The 24800-nt window shown below is 38.0% G+C and overlaps 1 protein-coding gene across 6 annotated transcripts in view; it reads left to right on the forward strand.

Annotated features, from left to right (window-relative positions):
• The window catches only part of LOC131544571 (F-box only protein 2-like), a 61270-nt gene that overhangs the window by 27575 nt on the left and 8895 nt on the right, over positions 1 to 24800 (forward strand). For 2 of the 6 annotated variants that reach the window (XM_058782894.1, XM_058782898.1), the window contains exons 1-11: positions 5718 to 5985; positions 17663 to 17924; positions 18009 to 18123; positions 18255 to 18350; positions 18983 to 19118; positions 19214 to 19329; positions 20586 to 20632; positions 20721 to 20832; positions 20961 to 21056; positions 21267 to 21402; positions 21498 to 21640. In XM_058782894.1, the coding sequence (XP_058638877.1) occupies positions 5839 to 5985; positions 17663 to 17924; positions 18009 to 18123; positions 18255 to 18350; positions 18983 to 19118; positions 19214 to 19329; positions 20586 to 20632; positions 20721 to 20832; positions 20961 to 21056; positions 21267 to 21402; positions 21498 to 21640 (1406 nt within the window). In that variant the 5' untranslated portion in view covers positions 5718 to 5838. Of the gene's footprint in view, positions 1 to 5717; positions 5986 to 13564; positions 13792 to 17662; positions 17925 to 18008; positions 18124 to 18254; positions 18351 to 18982; positions 19119 to 19213; positions 19330 to 20585; positions 20633 to 20720; positions 20833 to 20960; positions 21057 to 21266; positions 21403 to 21497; positions 21641 to 22952; positions 23026 to 24800 lie in introns of those variants that run through there. The other 4 variants (XR_009272161.1, XM_058782896.1, XM_058782895.1 and 1 more) reach the window with 4 other exon arrangements.

Consider the following 24800-nt stretch of genomic DNA (forward strand, 5'->3'; position numbering starts at 1 on the left):
ACACCCTCTCGTCTGTCGATTTATGAGAGGGGCACGTAGGCTACACCCAGTATCGAAGCCGTTGGTCCCGCCTTGGGATTTGTCCATAGTTCTGAACGCGCTCTCAAAAGCCCCTTTCGAACCCATTGATAACATTGCCTTGAAGCTGCTCGCTTTAAAGACGGCTCTGTTACTTGCTCTTACTACAGCAAAAAGGGTGAGTGAGCTACATGCTTTATCTATTCACTCCTCACATGTATGATGTTTGTTCCAGGGGGTCAAAAAGTAACTTTTAGACCTAACCTGGCGTTTGTGCCTAAAGTGTTTGATCAGGCTGGTGCAGTTCAATCAGTGGACCTGCTAGCTTTTCATCCACCGCCCTTTTCATCCCCAGAGGAGGAGAGGTTACACAGTTTATGTCCGGTTCGTTCTCTGTATACGTATGTTCAGAGAACCCACACACTTCGTAAGAGCAATCAGCTATTTGTCTCGTGGGCTGACTCTTACAAAGGAAAGCCTATTTCCCGTCAGCGCCTTTCCCACTGGGTGGTGGAGGCTATCGTGTTATGTTACAATAATATGAATAAAGAGCCCAATAGGATTACGAGCACACTCAACTAGAGGTATGGCTACATCCTGGGCTCTGTTTAAGGGCATTTCTATTCAAGAAATTTGCGCGGCAGCCAGCTGGTCTTCTCCGCACACATTTGCTCGTTTCTATAGACTGGATGTGACAGAACCATCTCTGGCCCACTCAGTTCTGGGAGTGAGTAGTCAGGGGGTATAATGCAATTTATTAAGGGGTGTATTCCTCTTGCATTCTGTTTCACCTCAGTTGGGCTTTATGATTCAGATAATAACCTACTCTTTCTTCAGTCTGCTTCGTCAGCATATCGGCAATACGGGAGTGGTCTATATCCCATAGTGAGATACCGAGCAGTGTTAGAAAGAGAACGTTAGGTTACTGGCGTAACCCGGTTCTCTGATAACATGAAGTGAGGTGTCTCACAAACATTGCCCTCCTTGCCTTACTGCACGGAGAAGAGATATGCGGAGAATGACGAAACGGCAGGTAGCTGCGGTTTATATACAGGGAGGCGGGACTCCCTGATCGCTGCAGCGATTGGTCTGCCATAGTTGGCAGATGTGGTGTTATTGGTGCTTCCGCGATCGGTCACGCCCGAGGCGTTCCCATAGTGAGATACCTCACTTCATGTTATCAGAGAACCGGGGTTACATCAGAGAACTGGGGTTACATCAGTAACCTAACGTTCTCTTCACATATCTTTAGTCTCAGTGCTACTTGAGGTGCTGTTGCTAACAGCAGACATCTTTGTACAAACAAAAAAAAAATCGTTAAAATTAGCTTAAGTTTAAAACATAATCAACACAGATTAAATGAAAGACTAATGGTAGAATCTTATACTGATGGAATTAAATGGTATATACCATAAAACGCAACATTTAACTACATAAGCTGTCACATTGTATCGACTACGGCAAAGCAGCTGTAGTAGACGGTGTTACGTGCCTGGCTCAAAGCAAGCAACAGAGTAGGGGAAAGACCACACGCGCAACATATAAATATCTTTGATTTATTAAATAAATAGAATTTAACAAAATAGATTTTATACAGTCAGTAAATGAAGTTGGCTTTGAAAAATAAAAAGGTAAGCAATCAGTGTAGTGTGGTGTAATGAATAAACAAAACAAAATCCTAAACGGTGTGGGAGAAATGGAACAACGGCGGAGCTCTCCCTTCCCGGTCTCATCTGAAGCGTCTTTAAAGGACCAGGAACTGATTAGCACGATTCCAAACACCTGCGCCCAGCTCACCTATAGGAGACAGACACAGCACACAGACAAGAGGAGAAGCCAAGCAAAACCGTGACAACGGTTACAATAGAATGCCAGGAAGTAGCAGCTGAAGTCGCGAATGCGTAATATGACGTTGGAATGCCGTTGCCATTGCAGCAGTGGAGGCTGCTTAAAGTCCCTAATCTCTACTCAGGACGGGAGTGCTGGATGATTACTGACAGCAGTGGTATCGGAGTAAAGAGGTTAGGAGAACGTTCTGGGAACCTTAAGAGAACTTTCTGGGAACTTTCTAGGAACGTAAATAGAACGTTCCCTTTAGGTTAGGGGAACGTTCCGGGAACGTTCTCGTCAGGTTCCCGGAACGTTCCCCTAACCTAAAGGGAACGTTCTATTTACGTTAAGAAAACTTTCCTGGTTACCCAAAAGGGAATGTTCCTGAGAACGTTCTGGGAACCAAAAACTAACGTTCTCAGAACGTTCTGGGAACCAAAAATTGTTTGCTGGGAAGAAGATTTGGTGTTGATCGAGGAGGCAACATCTTCAAGGCAAAACCTTAGACCTCATTCAACATCATCCAATGTTGCAGTCACCCTCGGGAGGTACACAAGCAAAAGCTACAGCGAACATTGTCAATTATCGATTCCTATTTTACAAAAATTGCCCTGCATACATTTTTGTCTTTAATGTGTACTTGAGGCCCAGTGCCCGATATGCACAGCAACATTTGCAGTGTCAGAAGTAGAACTACATGCCAGCTTTTGTGGAGAAAGGTAATGGTAATAGTGACTCACATTAAGGCTTAAAAAACACCTAAAAGGTGCTCTGATTTGGATCATATCTCTTCATGGTAACCTACCTGACTATGTTCATTACAGTACATTGCAAAGGACATAAAAATATCATATGGAATGTATACACACACACAAAGTTGTTTGGAAACATTAAGGTTTTTTAATGTTTTTTGACATAAGTCTCTTCTGCTTATCAAAGCTGCATTCATTTGATCAAATATACACAGTATTATTGTGAAATATTATTACCGTAACTGTTTTCTGTTTGAATACATGTTAAAATGTGATTTATTTCTGTGAGCAAAGCTGAATTTTCAGCATCATTACTCCAGTCTTCAGTGTCACATGATCATTCAGAAATCATTCCAATATGCTGATTTGCTTCTCAAAAAACATTTATTATTGTCAATGTTGAAAAAAAAAAAAAAAAAAAATTATATATATATATATATATATACAGTGAGGAAAATAAGTATTTGAACACCCTGCTATTTTGCAAGTTCTCCCACTTAGAAATCATGGAGGGGTCTGAAATTGTCATCGTAGGTGCATGTCCACTGTGAGAGACATAATCTAAAAAAAAAAAATCCAGAAATCACAATGTATGATTTAACTATTTATTTGTATGATACAGCTGCAAATAAGTATTTGAACACCTGAGAAAATCAATGTTAATATTTGGTACAGTAGCCTTTGTTTGCAATTACAGAGGTCAAACGTTTCCTGTAGTTTTTCACCAGGTTTGCACACACTGCAGGAGGGATTTTGGCCCACTCCTCCACACAGAACTTCTCTAGATCAGTCAGGTTTCTGGCCTGTCGCTGAGAAACACGGAGTTTGAGCTCCCTCCAAAGATTCTCTATTGGGTTTAGGTCTGGAGACTGGCTAGGCCACGCCAGAACCTTGATATGCTTCTTACAGAGCCACTCCTTGGTTATCCTGGCTGTGTGCTTCGGGTCATTGTCATGTTGGAAGACCCAGCCTCGACCCATCTTCAATGCTCTAACTGAGGGAAGGAGGTTGTTCCCCAAAATCTCGCAATACATGGCCCCGGTCATCCTCTCCTTAATACAGTGCAGTCGCCCTGTCCCATGTGCAGAAAAACACCCCAAAGCATGATGCTACCACCCCATGCTTCACAGTAGGGATGGTGTTCTTGGGATGGTACTCATCATTCTTCTTCCTCCAAACACGTTTAGTGGAATTATGACCAAAAGTTCTATTTTGGTCTCATCTGACCACATGACTTTCTCCCATGACTCCTCTGGATCATCCAAATGGTCATTGGCAAACTTAAGTCGGGCCTGGACATGTGCTGGTTTAAGCAGGGGAACCTTCCGTGCCATGCATGATTTCAAACCATGACGTCTTAGTGTATTACCAACAGTAACCTTGGAAACGGTGGTCCCAGCTCTTTTCAGGTCATTGACCAGCTCCTCCCGTGTAGTTCTGGGCTGATTTCTCACCTTTCTTAGGATCATTGAGACCCCACGAGGTGAGATCTTGCATGGAGCCCCAGTCCGAGGGAGATTGACAGTCATGTTTAGCTTCTTCCATTTTCTAATGATTGCTCCAACAGTGGACCTTTTTTCACAGCCTTGTGGAGGTGTACAATTTTGTCTCTAGTGTCTTTGGACAGCTCTTTGGTCTTGGCCATGTTAGTAGTTGGATTCTTACTGATTGTATGGGGTGGACAGGTGTCTTTATGCAGCTAACGACCTCAAACAGGTGCATCTAATTTAGGATAATAAATGGAGTGGAGGTGGACATTTTAAAGGCAGACTAACAGGTCTTTGAGGGTCAGAATTCTAGCTGATAGACAGGTGTTCAAATACTTATTTACAGCTGTATCATACAAATAAATAGTTAAAATAGTTTTTTTTAGATTATGTCTCTCACAGTGGACATGCACCTATGATGACAATTTCAGACCCCTCCATGATTTCTAAGTGGGAGAACTTGCAAAATAGCAGGGTGTTCAAATACTTATTTTCTTCACTGTATATATATATATATATATATATATATATATATACGGTATATTTGGATTATTTGATTTAATAAAAATTTATCTGAGGTAGAAATTGTATATAACAGTAGAAATATATTTACTGCCACTTTTGTTCAATTTAATGCATCTTTGCTGAATAAAAGTATTAATTTCTTTAATTTCTTTCCAAAAATAGTCTTGCTGACCCCAAACTTTTGAACAGTAGTGTATATTGTTACAAAATCTTTCTATTTCAGATAAATGCTGTTCGTTTGAACTTTCTATTCATCAAAAAATCATGAGAACGAAAGAAAAATGTACACGACTGTTTTCAACATTGATGATAATGTTTCTTGAGCAAAAAAATAAGCATATTGCTAAGTTGTGACACTTAAGACTGGAGTAATTATGCTGAAAATTTTGCTTTATTGTTTTTAGCTTTATATATATGTAATTTACTGTTTATACATTTTAATTATGGAAAATAACTACAAACAAATCTCTTTTAAATACAGAGAAAATAAATAAATAAAAGTAAGGTTTTTTCTTCATGTTTACTACACAAATGACGCCTCTTTTCATTCGTAGTGATGTAGTAAACAAGCTACAATCGTGTTTTCCTCAAAACAAGCTTTCCTCCGCTCTGTACAAAATACATTGATCTCAATGCGCTGGCGTCTGAGACACAAGTCGTAAGGGACCGTCTGCAAAGTGCGAAACGGGAAAAATGTTACTAATAAAATACTCAATTCACAGTAACACACTGTGCTTTCACCAAATTCAGTTTACACATCACTGCTCTCCTGCTGGTTATACTACAACACTTATTTTGAAAATATAATTGCTTTTGAATTATTATGTTGTTGTTGTTGTTTTTATTTAATAACATCACTGTTATTGGACATAATAGTTAATAACTTTACTGTAACACACTGTACTTTAAGCAAATTCAGTTCACACATCACTGCTCTCCTTCTTGTTTTTACTACAACTGAACTGAATTTGGTGACACTAAAGTGTGTTACTGTGAAGTTATTGAGTATTTTTTTAGTAACATTTGTCGCGTTTCGCACTTTTGCAGACGATCCCTTAGGACTTGTCTCTCAGATTCTTTATAATACGCACAGTATGTGACTAAAAGGGGATTTACAGAAAGGGTCTGCTGTCAGCGTCAGCCGTGCATATTCCACTTTTCCAGAAGAGATTGCTGCCACATTAAAAGTCAGAGTCAGTTGGTGTAGGCTACTGTAACGTCAGAGTATGAAGCGTAACTTTTGTGGATCCACACCTACCTACGAATGCACAAAAGTGTCGAATAAACGTCAAAAGGAAATGTATCAGAATACAATAATGGATCAGTCAGAGAGCGGACATGCTTCGAGAGACTTTGAAACCAGATCAGAAGCAGTAAGTTAATGAATTCTTTGTTTTGTTATATGGAATGAGGATGTTGACCAGTTCAACAATGCAGTCGCGGCATTACTTTTATACACCCAACATGCACAATTAAGATTAATAAGAAAAGTACACATACTTTTTCCCCTAGGCGTTGTATTTTATGTCGCGTTTAATACATCTTCTCGTAACCTGTGCGTTTTTTCTGGTCAATCGGAGTGAACTGCTGCTTTAATAGTCTCATGAATGAGACTCAATGTCTCAGTGTCAGGATTTTTATTGAATAATACATTAAATTTCGGTTTGTTTTCGCCAAACCCTGTCGTATACTCCCAGAACGCTTACGACTTGATGGAACTGTGATACATTTGCGTCTTTTGGTCGCTCGCTATTCACTGCCATTATATGGATGCGCGCAAACGGGACATTTCTTTAAAATTCTCCATTTGTGGTCTGAAAAAGAAAGAATGGCATACAGCATTAGAACAACACAAGCAGTGGCGTGCACAGACCTCCGGAGGGGCAGGGGAAAGGGGGTTGTATGGGTTTGGCCCCTCAGCTAGGGGTGGGCGATATGGCAAAAATATCACGATTTTTTTTTTTAGAAATATCACGATTCACAATATTATCACAATTCTTTGTCATGTTGGATTTTCTATTTTCCAAGCTGTCTGAGCAGTACAGCCACACTAATTTCCCTATTATAAAGACAAAGCCTTTCAAGGTAACAAAATATAAAAAAGTATGGCGGATATTTAGGCCAAAGTAGGTGAAGATAAAAATCGTTGTCATTATTTTATCTTTGTTATTAAAAAATTAGAGCAAAGATGATGTTGAGTGATGTTTCTCTTTGTGTTTGGTGTTTTATTAACATTAAAGGAATAATTCACCCCAAAATTAAAATAGGCTAGTGTTTGATTTTTATACCTTCATTTACTCACTCAAAAGTTGTTTTAAACCTGAACGAATTTCTTCTGCTGAAAATAAATGCTATTTTGAAGAATGTGGAAAACCAAACAGTTGCTGGTCTACAGTGACTTCCATAGTATTTTTTTCCCTACTGTTAAAGTCAATGTGAACCAGCAACTGTTTGGTTACCCACATTCTTCAAAATATCTTCTTTTGTGTTCAGCGCAAGAAAGAAATTAATACAGGTTTGGGACAACATGTGAGTGAGTAAATAATGACAAAATGACAATTTTACGGTGAACTGTCCCTTTAATTACAGTCGGCAGCATCTTTAGTAGTACTACTAAATTAGTACTGTCCCTTTAAGACCTGCACGCATCTAATATACAGGCACGCATGTGTTTCTCTCAGCTGTTTACCTTCATTTTAGACATAACCAACTGAGTCTATACATAAACCTGGTGTGTTTTGACAGTATTAGCACAAAACATAACTTAGTTCAGTAATCAGGCGCTGTTTGACGGGCTTTTTAGAGCACGCGCTTTGGGTGTATGTGCTCAGAAAAGGCGCTCGTCAGAACAGCACACGAATGAAATGTTTAACCAGTAAGTCTTTGAAGCAGATGCAGATAATGTACTTTTGGTGACTGAGAATAAGTGCAGTGTCCCGTGAGAGTAACTCCACCGCTGAGTTAACACTGAATGTACGTGGCGTTGTACAGAGACGGCGGCGCCAGAACTGCAGCTGATAGAATGCGTAGTAGTACGATACTACGATATTTCTTCAAAAAAGCAAATCGTGGAGACATTTTTATAGTCCACGATCAAAAATCGTCATATCGAACACCCCTACTCTCGGCAGAAATCGCAGACCGGGGGCACCGGACCGCAAGGGCACTTTACCGTCGGACCTCAAAGGGGCAGGGGCTCGAGCCCCCTTGTGCACGCCACTGAACACAAGTGTGAATAAATGATGATTTAGGCATTTTGGGGTGGACAGGAAGTCTCAAACGTTTCACAAGGGTACACTCAGGGCCGTTTCTATCCATTTTGACGCCCTAGGCGAAATCCCTACTGTATATATATATATACAGTGCCCTCCAAAAGTATTGGAACAGTAAAGACAAAATTGTTCTGTTGGCTGTGGAGTCAAGACATTTGCAAATATGATGAAAAGATGACAGAATGTCACATTTTATTATTAGCCGCTTCAACACATACATGTTTTACCAAATAAAAAGAACAGCACTTTTAGAGTTCATCCCACTCATTGATGTGAGCATAAGTATTGGGACAGCTGAACATAAGGCAGATATAAAAGATTAAAAGCTATTATTTAGTTGCAGATCCCTTGCGCACAATCACAGCAGTGAGTCTGTGACCCATAGACATCACCAGACTCTTGCTCTCGTCCTTTGAAATACTTTTCCCAGCCTTTAATGCGGCCAATTCCAATTGTTGCTTGTTTTGGGGAGTTTCTGCCTTTACTCTCCTCTTCTTCTGGTGAAATTCATGTTCAATCGGATTTAAATCTGGAGATTGACTTGGGCAATCTAAGACTTTCCATTTCTTTGCCCTTATAAACTCCTTGACTGAACTGGCAGGGTGTTTTGGGTCATTGTCCTGATGCAATGTGAAGCACTTCCCAATGAATCTGGTGGCATTTTCTTGAATATTGGTAGGCAAGATGGTTTTGTACTCTTCCAAATTCATTCTGCTACTGTCATCAAACATTTAATACAGCGGTATCGGAGTAAAGAGGTTAGGAGAACGTTCTGGGAACCTTAAGAGAACTTCCTGGGAACTTTCTAGAACGTAAATAGAACGTTCCCTTTAGGTTAGAGAACGTTCTCGGCAGGTTCCCGAACGTTCCCCTAACCTAAAGGGAACGTTCTATTTACGTTAAGAAAACTTTCCTGGTTACCCAAAGGAACGTTCCTGAGAACGTTCTGGGAACCAAAACTAACGTTCTCAGAACGTTCTGGGAACCAAAAATTGTTTGCTGGGAAGAAGATTTGGTGTTGATCGAGGAGGCAACATCTTCAAGGCAAAACCTTAGACCTCATTCAACATCATCCAATGTTGCAGTCACCCTCAGGAGGTACACAAGCAAAAGCTACAGCGAACATTGTCAATTATCGATTCCTATTTTACAAAATTGCCCTGCATACATTTTTGTCTTTAATGTGTACTTGAGGCCCAGTGCCCGATATGCACAGCAACATTTGCAGTGTCAGAAGTAGAACTACATGCCAGCTTTTGTGGAGAAAGGTAATGGTAATAGTGACTCACATTAAGGCTTAAAAAACACCTAAAAGGTGCTCTGATTTGGATCATATCTCTTCATGGTAACCTACCTGACTATGTTCATTACAGTACATTGCAAAGGACATAAAAATATCATATGGAATGTATACACACACACAAAGTTGTTTGGAAACATTAAGGTTTTTTAATGTTTTTTGACATAAGTCTCTTCTGCTTATCAAAGCTGCATTCATTTGATCAAATATACACAGTATTATTGTGAAATATTATTACCGTAACTGTTTTCTGTTTGAATACATGTTAAAAATGTGATTTATTTCTGTGAGCAAAGCTGAATTTTCAGCATCATTACTCCAGTCTTCAGTGTCACATGATCATTCAGAAATCATTCCAATATGCTGATTTGCTTCTCAAAAAACATTTATTATTGTCAATGTTGAAAGAAAAAAAAAAAATATATATATATACACACAGTGAGGAAAATAAGTATTTGAACACCCTGCTATTTTGCAAGTTCTCCCACTTAGAAATCATGGAGGGGTCTGAAATTGTCATCGTAGGTGCATGTCCACTGTGAGAGACATAATCTAAAAAAAACTATTTTAACTATTTATTTGTATGATACAGCTGTAAATAAGTATTTGAACACCTGTCTATCAGCTAGAATTCTGACCCTCAAAGACCTGTTAGTCTGCCTTTAAAATGTCCACCTCCACTCCATTTATTATCCTAAATTAGATGCACCTGTTTGAGGTCGTTAGCTGCATAAAGACACCTGTCCACCTCCGGAGGGGCAGGGGAAAGGGGGGGGGGGGTGGGTTGTATGGGTTTGGTCCCCCTCAGCTAGGGGTGGGCGATATGGCAAAAATATCACGATTTTTTTTTTTAGAAATATCACGATTCACAATATTATCACAATTCTTTGTCATGTTGGATTTTCTATTTTCCAAGCTGTCTGAGCAGTACAGCCAAACTAATTTCCCTATTATAAAGACAAAGCCTTTCAAGGTAACAAAATATAAAAAAGTATGGCGGATATTTAGGCCAAAGTAGGTGAAGATAAAAATCGTTGTCATTATTTTATCTTTGTTATTAAAAAATTAGAGCAAAGATGATGTTGAGTGATGTTTCTCTTTGTGTTTGGTGTTTTATTAACATTAAAGGAATAATTCACCCCAAAATTAAAATAGGCTAGTGTTTGATTTTTATACCTTCATTTACTCACTCAAAAGTTGTTTTAAACCTGAACGAATTTCTTCTGCTGAAAATAATGTTATTTTGAAGAATGTGGAAAACCAAACAGTTGCTGGTCTACAGTGACTTCCATAGTATTTTTTTCCCTACTGTTAAAGTCAATGTGAACCAGCAACTGTTTGGTTACCCACATTCTTCAAAATATCTTCTTTTGTGTTCAGCGCAAGAAAGAAATTAATACAGGTTTGGGACAACATGTGAGTGAGTAAATAATGACAAAATGACAATTTTACGGTGAACTGTCCCTTTAATTACAGTCGGCAGCATCTTTAGTAGTACTACTAAATTAGTACTGTCCCTTTAAGACCTGCACGCATCTAATATACAGGCACGCATGTGTTTCTCTCAGCTGTTTACCTTCATTTTAGACATAACCAACTGAGTCTATACATAAACCTGGTGTGTTTTGACAGTATTAGCACAAAACATAACTTAGTTCAGTAATCAGGCGCTGTTTGACGGGCTTTTTAGAGCACGCGCTTTGGGTGTATGTGCTCAGAAAAGGCGCCGTCAGAACAGCACACCTAATGAAATGTTTAACCAGTAAGTCTTTGAAGCAGATGCAGATAATGTACTTTTGGTGACTGAGAATAAGTGCAGTGTCCCGTGAGAGTAACTCCACCGCTGAGTTAACACTGAATGTACGTGGCGTTGTACAGAGACGGCGGCGCCAGAACTGCAGCTGATAGAATGCGTAGTAGTACGATACTACGATATTTCTTCAAAAAAGCAAATCGTGGAGACATTTTTATAGTCCACGATCAAAAATCGTCATATCGAACACCCCTACTCTCGGCAGAAATCGCAGACCGGGGGCACCGGACCGCAAGGGCACTTTACCGTCGGACCTCAAAGGGGCAGGGGCTCGAGCCCCCCCCCTTGTGCACGCCACTGAACACAAGTGTGAATAAATGATGATTTAGGCATTTTGGGGTGGACAGGAAGTCTCAAACGTTTCACAAGGGTACACTCAGGGCCGTTTCTATCCATTTTGACGCCTAGGCGAAATCCCTACTGTATATATATATATACAGTGCCCTCCAAAAGTATTGGAACAGTAAAGACAAAATTGTTCTGTTGGCTGTGGAGTCAAGACATTTGCAAATATGATGAAAAGATGACAGAATGTCACATTTTATTATTAGCCGCTTCAACACATACATGTTTTACCAAATAAAAGAACAGCACTTTTAGAGTTCATCCCACTCATTGATGTGAGCATAAGTATTGGGACAGCTGAACATAAGGCAGATATAAAAGATTAAAAGCTATTATTTAGTTGCAGATCCCTTGCGCACAATCACAGCAGTGAGTCTGTGACCCATAGACATCACCAGACTCTTGCTCTCGCCCTTTGAAATACTTTTCCCAGCCTTTAATGCGCCAATTCCAATTGTTGCTTGTTTTGGGAGTTTCTGCCTTTACTCTCCTCTTCTTCTGGTGAAATTCATGTTCAATCGGATTTAAATCTGGAGATTGACTTGGGCAATCTAAGACTTTCCATTTCTTTGCCCTTATAAACTCCTTGACTGAACTGGCAGGGTGTTTTGGGTCATTGTCCTGATGCAATGTGAAGCACTTCCCAATGAATCTGGTGGCATTTTCTTGAATATTGGTAGGCAAGATGGTTTTGTACTCTTCCAAATTCATTCTGCTACTGTCATCAAACATTTAATACAGCGGTATCGGAGTAAAGAGGTTAGGAGAACGTTCTGGGAACCTTAAGAGAACTTCCTGGGAACTTTCTAGGAACGTAAATAGAACGTTCCCTTTAGGTTAGGGGAACGTTCTCGGCAGGTTCCCGGAACGTTCCCCTAACCTAAAGGGAACGTTCTATTTACGTTAAGAAAACTTTCCTGGTTACCCAAAAGGGAACGTTCCTGAGAACGTTCTGGGAACCAAAAACTAACGTTCTCAGAACGTTCTGGGAACCAAAAATTGTTTGCTGGGAAGAAGATTTGGTGTTGATCGAGGAGGCAACATCTTCAAGGCAAAACCTTAGACCTCATTCAACATCATCCAATGTTGCAGTCACCCTCAGGAGGTACACAAGCAAAAGCTACAGCGAACATTGTCAATTATCGATTCCTATTTTACAAAAATTGCCCTGCATACATTTTTGTCTTTAATGTGTACTTGAGGCCCAGTGCCCGATATGCACAGCAACATTTGCAGTGTCAGAAGTAGAACTACATGCCAGCTTTTGTGGAGAAAGGTAATGGTAATAGTGACTCACATTAAGGCTTAAAAAACACCTAAAAGGTGCTCTGATTTGGATCATATCTCTTCATGGTAACCTACCTGACTATGTTCATTACAGTACATTGCAAAGGACATAAAAATATCATATGGAATGTATACACACACACAAAGTTGTTTGGAAACATTAAGGTTTTTTAATGTTTTTTGACATAAGTCTCTTCTGCTTATCAAAGCTGCATTCATTTGATCAAATATACACAGTATTATTGTGAAATATTATTACCGTAACTGTTTTCTGTTTGAATACATGTTAAAAATGTGATTTATTTCTGTGAGCAAAGCTGAATTTTCAGCATCATTACTCCAGTCTTCAGTGTCACATGATCATTCAGAAATCATTCCAATATGCTGATTTGCTTCTCAAAAAACATTTATTATTGTCAATGTTGAAAGAAAAAATATATATATATATATATACACACAGTGAGGAAAATAAGTATTTGAACACCCTGCTATTTTGCAAGTTCTCCCACTTAGAAATCATGGAGGGGTCTGAAATTGTCATTGTAGGTGCATGTCCACTGTGAGAGACATAATCTAAAAAAAAAAAAAATCCAGAAATCACAATGTATGATTTTTTAACTATTTATTTGTATGATACAGCTGCAAATAAGTATTTGAACACCTGAGAAAATCAATGTTAATATTTGGTACAGTAGCCTTTGTTTGCAATTACAGAGGTCAAACGTTTCCTGTAGTTTTTCACCAGGTTTGCATATATATATATAGTCATATATATACGCAGTGATGGGCAGTAGCGTTGCTACAAGTAGTGACGCTACTAGTTTAACTACATTTCTCAGTAGAGTGGCGGTAGCGTCACTGCTTTCTGAATCAAATAGCTTTTCGGTAGTTAAGATCTTTTTTTGATCAAGTAGCGCGGTAGCGTCAACAAAAGCTAACGTTACATTTTCCAAAGAAAGCATTCTGAAACTCGAGCTCAAATCAGAAATATAACAGCTACGGATCACTGATCCTGGATCAGTAAGTGACGCCACAGACACTAAAGCTTGTAACGCCATTGGCTCCTCAAACTGTCAGTCAAACCTCATTATTCCTCCCGCCTCTCTCGTGAATGAAGTGCGGCGCGCAGTTTAGAGCATCTCAGCTTGTTTGCTATCTGAAGGTAAATAAAGAACTGTTGATTGAATAAGTACAACGGTTTCTTTACTCAAAAAACACTATTTATAAAGGCTAATGCTTTTTTTGTTTGTTTGTTTGTTTGTTTTTTGTTTTTGAGGAGTGGAGAAGAGTTTCTCTAGCATTTGTTGTCAAGTCACAGCCAAATAGCTTGTGCGAAGCGCTGAATCTTTCATAATATGATACTTTGGCCAAATAACAGAAAAAAACTGAACGCCCACATAATGACAGAAAACTGGGGAAAACGGGACACGAAAAAAAAACATTCGCTGGTCAAAAGCTTCGTATTTGAACTTGATTTTGGTGAAATGTTTATATTAATATCTAATGACACATGCAACGATGCAAATAAACAGCCTATCTGTAGGCCTAAACATCTACTGTATATGGTAACACTATACAAAACGATTTCATTAAAATACATTTGTTACAGTATTTATTAATCTTTGTTAATGTTAGTTAATGAAAATACAGTCGTTCATTGGTAGTTCATGTTAGTTCACAGTGCATTAAAAAATGTTAACAAACAACTTTGGATTTTAATAATGCGTTAGTAAATGTTGAAATTAACATTAAGATAAATGCTGCAGAAATATTGTTCATTCTTAGTTCATGTTAACACTAGTTAACTAATCTTAACTACTGAACCTTATTGTGAAGTGTTACCATTTATATAAATGTATCTGTATACAATAAAGCCACAATACCAACTACCAATAGGAGGTTTCCGGCCGACAGCAAAAATGTATTTTGCCCATGTCACAATTTGAGGTCAATCCGGCCCTGCATTTGATACTGATTATGTTGCCAAATTGGTTTGGAACAGCTGTTGAATAAACAATTAAACTGAACATGCCTGTCTATCTGCTTGACTGACAGTTTTATTGATCACTGAGAGAGCATTGACTTGGTATTATGTTGGTTCAATAGAATTTAAAAAAATGTTTTTTTAAATAGCTTGGATGTAGTAAACTACTTTTGCCATGTTGCCGTAGCTTAGCTTGTTACATTTCCCAGGGCTGTAGCTTTAGTGTAGTTAAGCTTCATTTAAAGAAGAGTAACTGTTAGCTTAGCTCACTACATTTTCCAAGTAGCTTGCCCAACACTGTATATACGGTATATTTGGATTATTTGATTTAATAAAAATTTATCTGAGGTAGAAATTGTATATAACAGTAGAAATATCTTTACTGCCACTTTTGTTCAATTTAATGCATCTTTGCTGAATAAAAGTCTTGCTGACCCCAAACTTTTGAACAGTAGTGTATATTGTTACAAAATCTTTCTATTTCAGATAAATGCTGTTCGTTTGAACTTTCTATTCATCAAAAAATCATGAGAAAGAAAGAAAAATGTACACGACTGTACATGACTTTCATCAAACATTAAGTCATCAGTAAAGTTGAGAGAGGGCCTGTTCCAGAGGCAGCCATGCATGCCCATGCCATGACACCACCTCCACCATGCTTTACAGATGAGGCTGTATGCTTGGGATCATTGTAGTTCCCTTTTTTTCTCCACATTTTTGCTTTCCCATCACTTAGATAAAGGTTCATCTTTGTCTCATCAGTCCATAAACACAGTTCCAAAACTCTTCTGGCTCACCTTTGTGCTTTTTTGCAAACTCTAATCTTGCCTTTCTATTTTTGGAGCTGGTCAGAGGTTTGTATCTGGCTGTGTAGCATCTGTAATTCTGTGACAAAATCTCCTGAGGACAGTAGATTGTCAGAGCATCACCCCAGCTTTCTGGAAGTTGTTGGTGATTTTACAGACACGTCTTTTAGGGTTCATTTTCACAGCTTTTATGATTTGTCTGTCATCAACTACTGTTGTTTTTTCAGCTGATCAGGTCGTTGTTGGTTGCTGGTGGTTTCCAAACTCTTGATTTCTTCATGCCCTTTGTTTTTGCTATAGCTATAACTGATTTCCTCTTTTCTTTTAGCATCCAGATTGCTTGCTTTTCCCTCAAAGTCAGCTCCCTCATCTTCATCCTGGTTTGTGTGTGTCATCATCGAATGCCAGATTCAGAATGCAGAAGTAATGGATATAACTGATACAACACATTCCCTGCTTTTAATATCTGAAGGATTAATGCAACAGGACACAGCTGATCACTTAGAAAGACCTGTGAGGCAACTGTTCCAATACTTATGCTCACATCAGATGAAACTCTAAAAGTGCTGAACTTCTTAGCTGGTAAAACATCTATGTGTTGAATCACCCAATAATAAAATGTGACATTCTGTAGTTTTGTCTCATATTCATCTTTTAATCATATTTGTAAATGTCTTGACTCCACAGCCAACAGAGCAATTTTGTCTTTGCCCTCCAAAAGTATTGGAACAGTACTATATATATATATATATATATATATATATATATAAATTATTTTTCAGACATCAGTTTCTTGTCACATTCAAATTGGTTGTAATACTAACGTCACTAATTTGCGTAAATTCAGCGCATTGTGAGTTCCACAAATCTGAACGTATTAGGCCTATTTGTAAATTGACTGTTAAGATAAAACATTTTGCACAGTTTATTATCTGTGATACCATTATAGTCACTGGATGCCTGAATAGCTCTATGTAACAATCCCTAGTTGCTAAGAAATTGTCATCACACATAAATTATTTTTTTTTACATTTGGATTTGGATACATGTTTTTTTTTTTCAATTGTTTTGTTGTTGTGTCAGTTATTGCATTATTATTTCAGTCAAACCTATAAAACCCTTTGTTACCCCAAACTACTAGGACTATAAAAGCCTGATCAGTGACATAAAAGTAATCAGAATGCAGCTACTTGTTCTTTTATTAGTCATTGACGTGTGAACAAACCCTTTAAATAACGTGACGCTCTGCCCTCTATATGTATATATGTTCGCAGTGCGAACACGCCAAAAAGTGGGTAGTTCCACAATTAGTACGGGTACTATGAAAAGGTTCCTGCAGTGCAAAAGGGCCTTATGACGCTACTCCCTTTAAGCGCTGTTGGAAGCGAATTATTTTTTTATTTTGGAAGCGAATTAATTAATTCAGCATTTCAGCACTTCCGTAAGGATGCGTTAAATTTGACGAAGCGGTTTAATAAAGTATGTATTGATCTTGTGAATTAGCTAATTTTACTACACCAATATTTTTTAATTGGCTGTAAAAGTTTTGTATAGGAATATTACACGACACACTGAACCTTTAACTATGCATTGGCGCAAAAACACACACCTTTTAGACCAGTTTCACATGAAACATGATTTCTCGACTGCTACAAATACTGCCTAAACAAAATACTGATTTTGTGCATTTTTTATGTAGCCTATCAATATTTTAAATTGGCCTTTGAACTTGCATGGTAAAAAAAGCCTTACCTTGCCAAAACACTGACAGAACCCTTTGATCTAATGGCTTTGTTGAGCGCTCCAAATCCAAATGCAAACTTTGTATGCAACAATCAGAAGCAGCAATTGACAGCACTCTGATCCAATAGCATATGGGCATTGTCAGAATGACAGTACTCTAGCCCAAAGATGTTGGGGGATCCAGTGGGGGCGGCAATCATATTTCAGGGTGTCCGTGCCACTCTTGATCACAACCCCCGTCTAGCTTGCCTATGCCTAGAAACGGTACTGGGTATACTTTTCTCAGTGTGAGAACCAGTGTGCAACGTTTTATGCAAATTAGGCTATGTAATGTAATATCTAATTAAAGTAGCTTACACTGCAAAGTTTTCCTCGAATTCTCGCGATTTAGGGGAACGTCCTGAATGGTGGTTTTTGGGACATAGTAGCTGATGACGAGCAACCATGTTCCACATCTAGATTTTCCAATAAGAACTGAAAGGTAATTTTTCCTCTGTCAGTGTTCAGGTGAGCAGTCAGTTGTTCCTCTGGATGTGGTTGAGGAGATTTTACTGAACCTGCCTGCACATCAGGTGGTCCAAGTCTGTCAGTTGGTGTGTCATGAGTGGAAGGAGCTGGTGGACAGTGCAGCACACTGGAGAGAGCGCTGTAAGAGAGAAGGGTTACAGCCGTATGATGCTTCCAGACCACCAGAGGACTGGCGCCTGTTTTACTTTCTATCTAACTTTAGACGTAACCTGCTCATGAATTCCAGAGCTGATGGTAGGACACAAAATTAGGATTGTACAATAAGTGTCACTTTAATGAATTTTGCATCAGGTGTCTCTTTTCTGATGTTTTTATTAGATGGACTTCAAGGATGGGAGATGGTACAGAATGGAGGTAACCGCTGGGCAACAGAAAGGAACAGAAAACCTTTTCCAGACAACACCGTCACCACATGTTTTGTAACATCTAATGGGTATGGTTGATGTTTTAGATCTTTCAAGAAAGTTTTGAGCTCATTTTATTGTAGTCGATGTTGCAATATGAAGATAAATCAAATACTAAGCTAATCCACACATGAAACACCCAACTCAACTTTGTCCTCAGTCTATGTTCGAAGGAGCAACTGATTGATTTGAAGAAAGAAGGCTACAGTGATGCTTTCATGGATCAACTGCAACCTCATATCAAAATATCAGACTGGTGAGCATTCACTCAAACTCCCACAGTGTCTTAGGTGGTGGATTCTGTCATCATTTACTCACCTTGTTCATGGCATTGTAAACCTGTGGGACTTCTTTGTACAAAAGAAGATACTTTGAAAAATGTCTCAGTGTTTTTTTTTTTTTTGTCCATATGATGAAAGTTAATTGAGTCTAATATTGAACACAATCAACTTTCGCATGCGCAACTTCAGTACGAAAATCATGGCATCAAAATCTGAAATAGCAGAATGTTTCCTGTAAGGCAGTGATACTCAAATCTGGCTCGCAAGATCCACTGTCCTGCAGAGATTTTCTAATGATCCTGAAGACATTGATTAGCATGTTCAGGTGTGTTTGATTAGGGTTAGAGCTAAACTCTGCAGGACAGTGGATCTCGCGAGCCAGATTTGAGTATCACTGCTGTAAGGGGTAGGTTTAGGTGTAGGGTTGGTGCTATGACGCCGTTATGACAGCATCTTTACATCCATTTTGACCGCTCCCAGCACCCATACCGTAAGTGCGCGATTAGACAAAAAAGAAAAAAAGTGCGGCTGGCTTGACCGTGTATTTTTAAGACCGCAGTGTTTCGAATGTGAAGTTGGCCACATTTATTGGATGTCTTATCTGCAGGTATACCCGGCTCTCTGATTATGGAAGTCGGTATCAGTTGTCTGTGGAGTTGCTAGATCAGGAGAAGAATCCCGTCAGTACATATCATCCTTATAAAGTTGTATTTCAACAGGGGGACGATTATCCATGGTGTCAAGTAAGTAGAAGAACACTGACAGTCCAGTTATTCCCCTGTATTCAAACTAATAGTCAAAGCTTAACTGTCCCTATGTTTGTTCTGCTTTATTTCAGATGACCTATGTCTTTAAGAATTATGGACCTGGGGTTCGGTTTATCCGTTTCACTCATGGAGGGTCTGGAATGTGGATTACTAACAGTAGTGTGGAAATCTGTCCAGCTGCAGAGAGGTAGTGTTTTCCAGAGTGATTTTTTTACATTCCTAAATGTAACAGGCACAAAAGTGACCTTCAGGTAAGCAATTCTAATGTCTTTAGGTGATCACATCACAAAACTCAATTATACTAGATGTATTCTGTTTCAATTAAGATACTGTTAAATGAAGGACCCTAGTTGACGACTATAACTACGGACATACAAATGTATGTTTTTTCAAAGTTTGAGGCTGATTACTCTGCCATTATACTGCCATTATCACTGCGACTATATGGACATTTTTCAACATTTCTCCTGTTATGGTCGAAGAAAGAAAGAAGGGCATACAGCATTAGAACAACATCAGGGTGAATAAATAATGACTGGAATTTCATTGTGGGGTGAACTACTTGTTTAAGAGCACAGACAGCAGCAGGTATGTTAGGCTGCTGTCACTTTAAGACCTAATGCATGAATCCAATATACTGACACACATGTGATTTTCTCCCAACTGCTTACGTACGTTCACTTAAGACAAAACTGATTTTGTTTACGTGAATATTTGCCAAGGCAGGCATTTTGACAATTATTGTGTGTAAAAAAAAAAAAAAAAACTCTTTCTCCTTACTTATTCCTTCCCTTGCTAGCTTGTACTTATTTAAACAATGCCTGAGACTTGGTGTTACAAGCACTTCCTTTGTCGGATTGCCTCTTCAAGATGAATCGCTTCATGTGTTCCCCAAATTGTAAGTCGCTTTGGATAAAAGCGTCTGCAAAATGACTAAATGTAAATGTAAATGTATTTTACCGTTTAAGCACAATAAATGTGAGGCACCTTTATGAAAATAAAAACATGTAAATACACATCTACAATGATTCTACTGCAAATTATACTTTTCAAACAAATCAAACCACTATTTAATTTTGCTTTGCTCTGAGCTTATGAACACCATTTTAATGAATTTTTAAACATTACAAAGTGTGATGTGATCTGAGAAAATGTACGAATGAAATGTTTTTGTCAAAATAATAATAATATTATTTCAAAGGTTCATTAACATTCATCTTTATTCATAACAGTATTTCTCTTCTCAAATGAGAGAAACAAAAAATAGTAGTACTCTGCCATAAAGATGCTCCCCCACAAGAAGCAGATTAGGGTGCTGCCACATTAAGAGTTGTTATCGCTGGTCAGAAGAGCAATGTTTGTACCTACTGTTATTTGCGTCTTGGTTGATTTACTGTAATATCGTCAGAATATGAAACATAAGTTCTTTGTTTCCAATTGTAGGTTGAGATGCACAAAACCTAACTTGCTCAAGAATCCCAGCGCACTAGGTGATTCATATAATAAAGATTGTACAATAAGTGTCACTATGAGTAAATTTTGTGTCAGGTAATGGCTCTTTTCTGATGTTGTCATTAGATGGACTTCGAGGATGGAAGATTGTAAGCAGTGGAGGTGACTGCTGGGTGATAGAAGAAAATAGGAAACCAATTCCAGACACAGTCACCAAATGTTTTGTAACATCTTATAAGTATGTTTGATATTTTATATCCTTTAAGAAAGTTTTGAGGCCATTTCATTTCATTCAGTTAAAATATGAAAATAAGTCAATCGCCAAGCCAAATCCAGACATGAATCACCCATAAACTTTGTCCTCAGGCTTTGTTTGAAGCAACAGCTGATTGATTTAAACAAAGAAGGCTACAGTGATACTTTCATGGATCAAGTGCAACCTCGTATCAAAATATCAGACTGGTGAGTATTCACTCAAACTTTCATTTCATGCTACAGTATCTTAATATTTTATGTGATACATTTTTGTGAGTGACCTGTCCATCTGGGTCACATGTGCCTTATGCTGGAATTGTGGGTGGTAGTATTGACAGATTCGACACAAATCAGGTTCTACGATGAAAGCCCAGTTTTTTCATAGGAACACTTTTATTTGATGTTTGTCTGGTGCAGGTATTCCCCATCCTCTCTTTCTGGAAGTAAGTATCAGATCTGTGTAGAGTTGCTTGATCAGAGGAAAAACCCCATCAAAACCTTTCAGCCTGAGAAAGTTATATTTTCATTTGGGAACAGTGAGCCGTGGTGTCAAGTGAGTAGAATAATACTGACCATCCAATTATTCCCCCGTAATCAAAATAATAGTAAAAGTTTAACTGTCCCTGTTTTTGTTCTGCTTTATTTCAGATGAGCCACGTCTTTAAGAATTATGGACCTGGGGTTCGGTTTATCCGTTTCACTCACGGTGGAAATGATACACAGTTCTGGAAGGGTCATTATGGAATACGGGTCACTAACAGTAGTGTGGTGATCTATCCAGCTGATGAGAGGTAGTGTTTTCAATGCAGATACAAGAAACATGTAGGCATATCATGAAACAAAACATTAAAAATGAAAATAAAGTGCAAATGTTAACTATTTCTGCTCTGCCCACTTGAACATTGTGTGTGTTAATGAGGACAGTAAAGACCACAGCCTCTCACAAACTGATATATATATATATATATATATACAGTGTTGGGCAAGCTACTTGGAAAATGTAGTGAGCTAAGCTAACAGTTACTCTTCATTAAATTAAGCTTCACTACACTAAAGCTACAGCCCTAAGAAATGTAGTTTACTACATCCAAGCTATTTAAAAAATTTTTCTATTGAACCAACATCATACCAAGTCAATACTCTCTCAGTGATCATTAAAACTGTCAGTCAAGCAGATAGACAGGCATAATAGTTCAGTTTAATTGTTTATTCAACAGCTGTTCCAAACCAATTGGTCAACACAATCAGTATCAACTACAGAGCCGGATTGACCTCAAATTGTGACATAGGCAAAATAAATTTTTGCTGTCAGACGGAAACCTCCTATTTGTAGTTGGTATTGTGGCTTTATTGTATACAGATACATTTATATAAATGGTAACACTTCTCAATAAGGTTCATTAGTTTACATTAGCTAACTAGTGTAGTTAACATGAACTAAGAATAAGTTAATTTCAACATTTACTAATGCATTATTAAAATCAAAAGTTGTTTGTTAACATTTGTTAATGCACTGTGAACTAACATGAACTACCAATGAACGACTGTATTTTCATTAACTAACATTAACAAAGTTAATAAATGCTGTAATAAATGTATTTTAATGTAATACTGCAGTCTATTTTGTACATTGTATGCTCATGTTAGATAGGGCCTAATACATTAGCTAACATTAATGAAATCGTATTGTATAGTGTTACCATATAGATGTATAGGGCTACAGATAGGCTACGTTTATTTGCATCGTTGCATGTGTCATTATATTAATATAAACATTTCACCAAAATCAAGTTCAAATACGAAGCTTTTGACCAGCGAATGTTTTTTTTTTTCCTGACTCGTGTCCCGTTTTCCCCAGTTTTCTGCCATTATGTGGGCGTTCAGTTTATTTCTGTTATTTGGCCAAAGTATCATATTATGAAAGATTCAGCGCTTCGCACAAGCTATTTGGCTGTGACTTGACAACAAATGCTAGACTAAGAAACTCTTCTCCGCTCCTCAAATACAAAAAAAAAAAAAAAAAAATTAGCCTTTATAATTAGTGTTTTTTTGAGTAAAGAAACCGCTGTACTTATTCAATCAATGTTCTTTATTTACCTTCAGACTGCAAACAAGCTGAGATGCTCTAAACTTCGCGCCGCACTTCATTCACGAGAGAGGCGGGAGGAATAATGAGGTTTGACTGACAGTTTGAGGAGCCAATGGCGTTACAAGCTTTAGTGTCTGTGGCATCACTTGCTGATCCAGGATCAGTGATCCTTAGCTGTTATATTTCCAATTTGAGCTCGAGTTTCAGAATGCTTTCTTTAGAAAATGTAACGATAGCTTTTGTTGACCCTACCGTGCTACTTCATAAAAAATAGAGCTTCGCTACTGAAAAGCTATTTTATTCAGAAAAAAGCGACGCTACCATCACGCTACTGAGAAATGTAGTTAAACTAGTAGCGTCACTACTTGTAGCGACGCTACTGCCCATCACTGTATATATATATATATATATATATATATATATATATATATATATATATATATATATATTATTTCATTTCCATTTAGTATGTAATAAAATAACTCAAATTAAATAAAACTAAAACTTAATAAAAAACCTATGCAGACATAATAAAAAAAACTAATAAAATGACAACATTACTACAACTGTAACTAAAATCGATAACAACTGCATTAGTTTATCAGTTATCCTAAAAAATAACACTGAGCCAAACACACATGCTAAAAAAACAGCAACAACTTACTTACACATAGTAAGAAATGGTTATAAAAACTGAAACAGAAGTGAAACAAATCGTAGGAAAGAGGAAAAATAAAAAGCGATACTTATATCCCTTGTCGGTTTTCTTGTCCAGTGGAGTCGCACGGTCTTTACACTCTTTGGTCTTCACACGAGGAGGCCTTCACACAACGGCTGCCGCGGGAAACTAAGCTTTTTTTATACCCGTCTAACAAAATACTAATCCAATTCAGCTGAACACACTTTCCTGTTAATCACAACAAATGGCCAAGCAAGCGCCCGACACTGACAAGGGACGTGATACATCTCCACACAATAAACAAAACAACATCCTGTAAGTTTTAGAACTCAAAACTATCTCGTTATTCTAAAAACAGCTTTTATTGAAGCCAATCTACCAAAATGACAGGTTCTGGAATGTAACATGTAATAGTGTGGCTAAACACCGTCTCCACAAAAGAAGATCAATGTCTGCTTCTACATCGCTGCCTGTTTAGCCCCGCCCACCGATTCGTGCATGTAGTGTTAATAACGAGAGAGGCGAATGCAAGTCTATGTAGAAACCACACAATAAAGATGGCTCCGAAAACAACAAGACACTGTGCAGTGCCAAGTTGTGGAAAAAACAGTCTTTGCGTCGCCTTCCTTCTAATCCAAACATTAGAAAAGAGTGGATGAACTTTATTTTTAATGAAGTTCCAGACCACGTCAGTAAGAACTAGGTTTTTTGTTCACTTAATTTTACTGCAGATTCATTTACTAACAAAGCACAATTCGAAGCAGGATTTTCAAAAAAATTGATCTAAAAGATGCTGATGTTCCAACTATATTGGATCCAAAAATAATGTCGCACCTCACAAGCATGTGGTCACTATTGCTTTGTCTGTTATTACAGATCATTTGATATGTACTGAATATTTATGTGTTTTTAACTTATATTACAGCAGCATCCATCTGTGAAGGATGTAGGTTGTCGTACATAACTGTTAGCCAATCATAGCAGTGGGCATTTACTTCTGAGTCTACAATCAACCACACTTATTCAAACAGAGCCTTCTGATGAGGGCGGTCGAAACAGGATAGAAAATAGCCTATTACTTCTAAATTATGATGTTTTTTTCTTGTAAAAATCTTGATAACATTATAAATGGACCTCAGAGAACAGAACAAAATAATTAAAAAAATGCAGTTCATGTGGCCTT

Source organism: Onychostoma macrolepis, chromosome 07 (genome assembly GCF_012432095.1).
Source record: "Onychostoma macrolepis isolate SWU-2019 chromosome 07, ASM1243209v1, whole genome shotgun sequence".
Taxonomy (NCBI): Eukaryota; Metazoa; Chordata; class Actinopteri; order Cypriniformes; family Cyprinidae; genus Onychostoma; species Onychostoma macrolepis.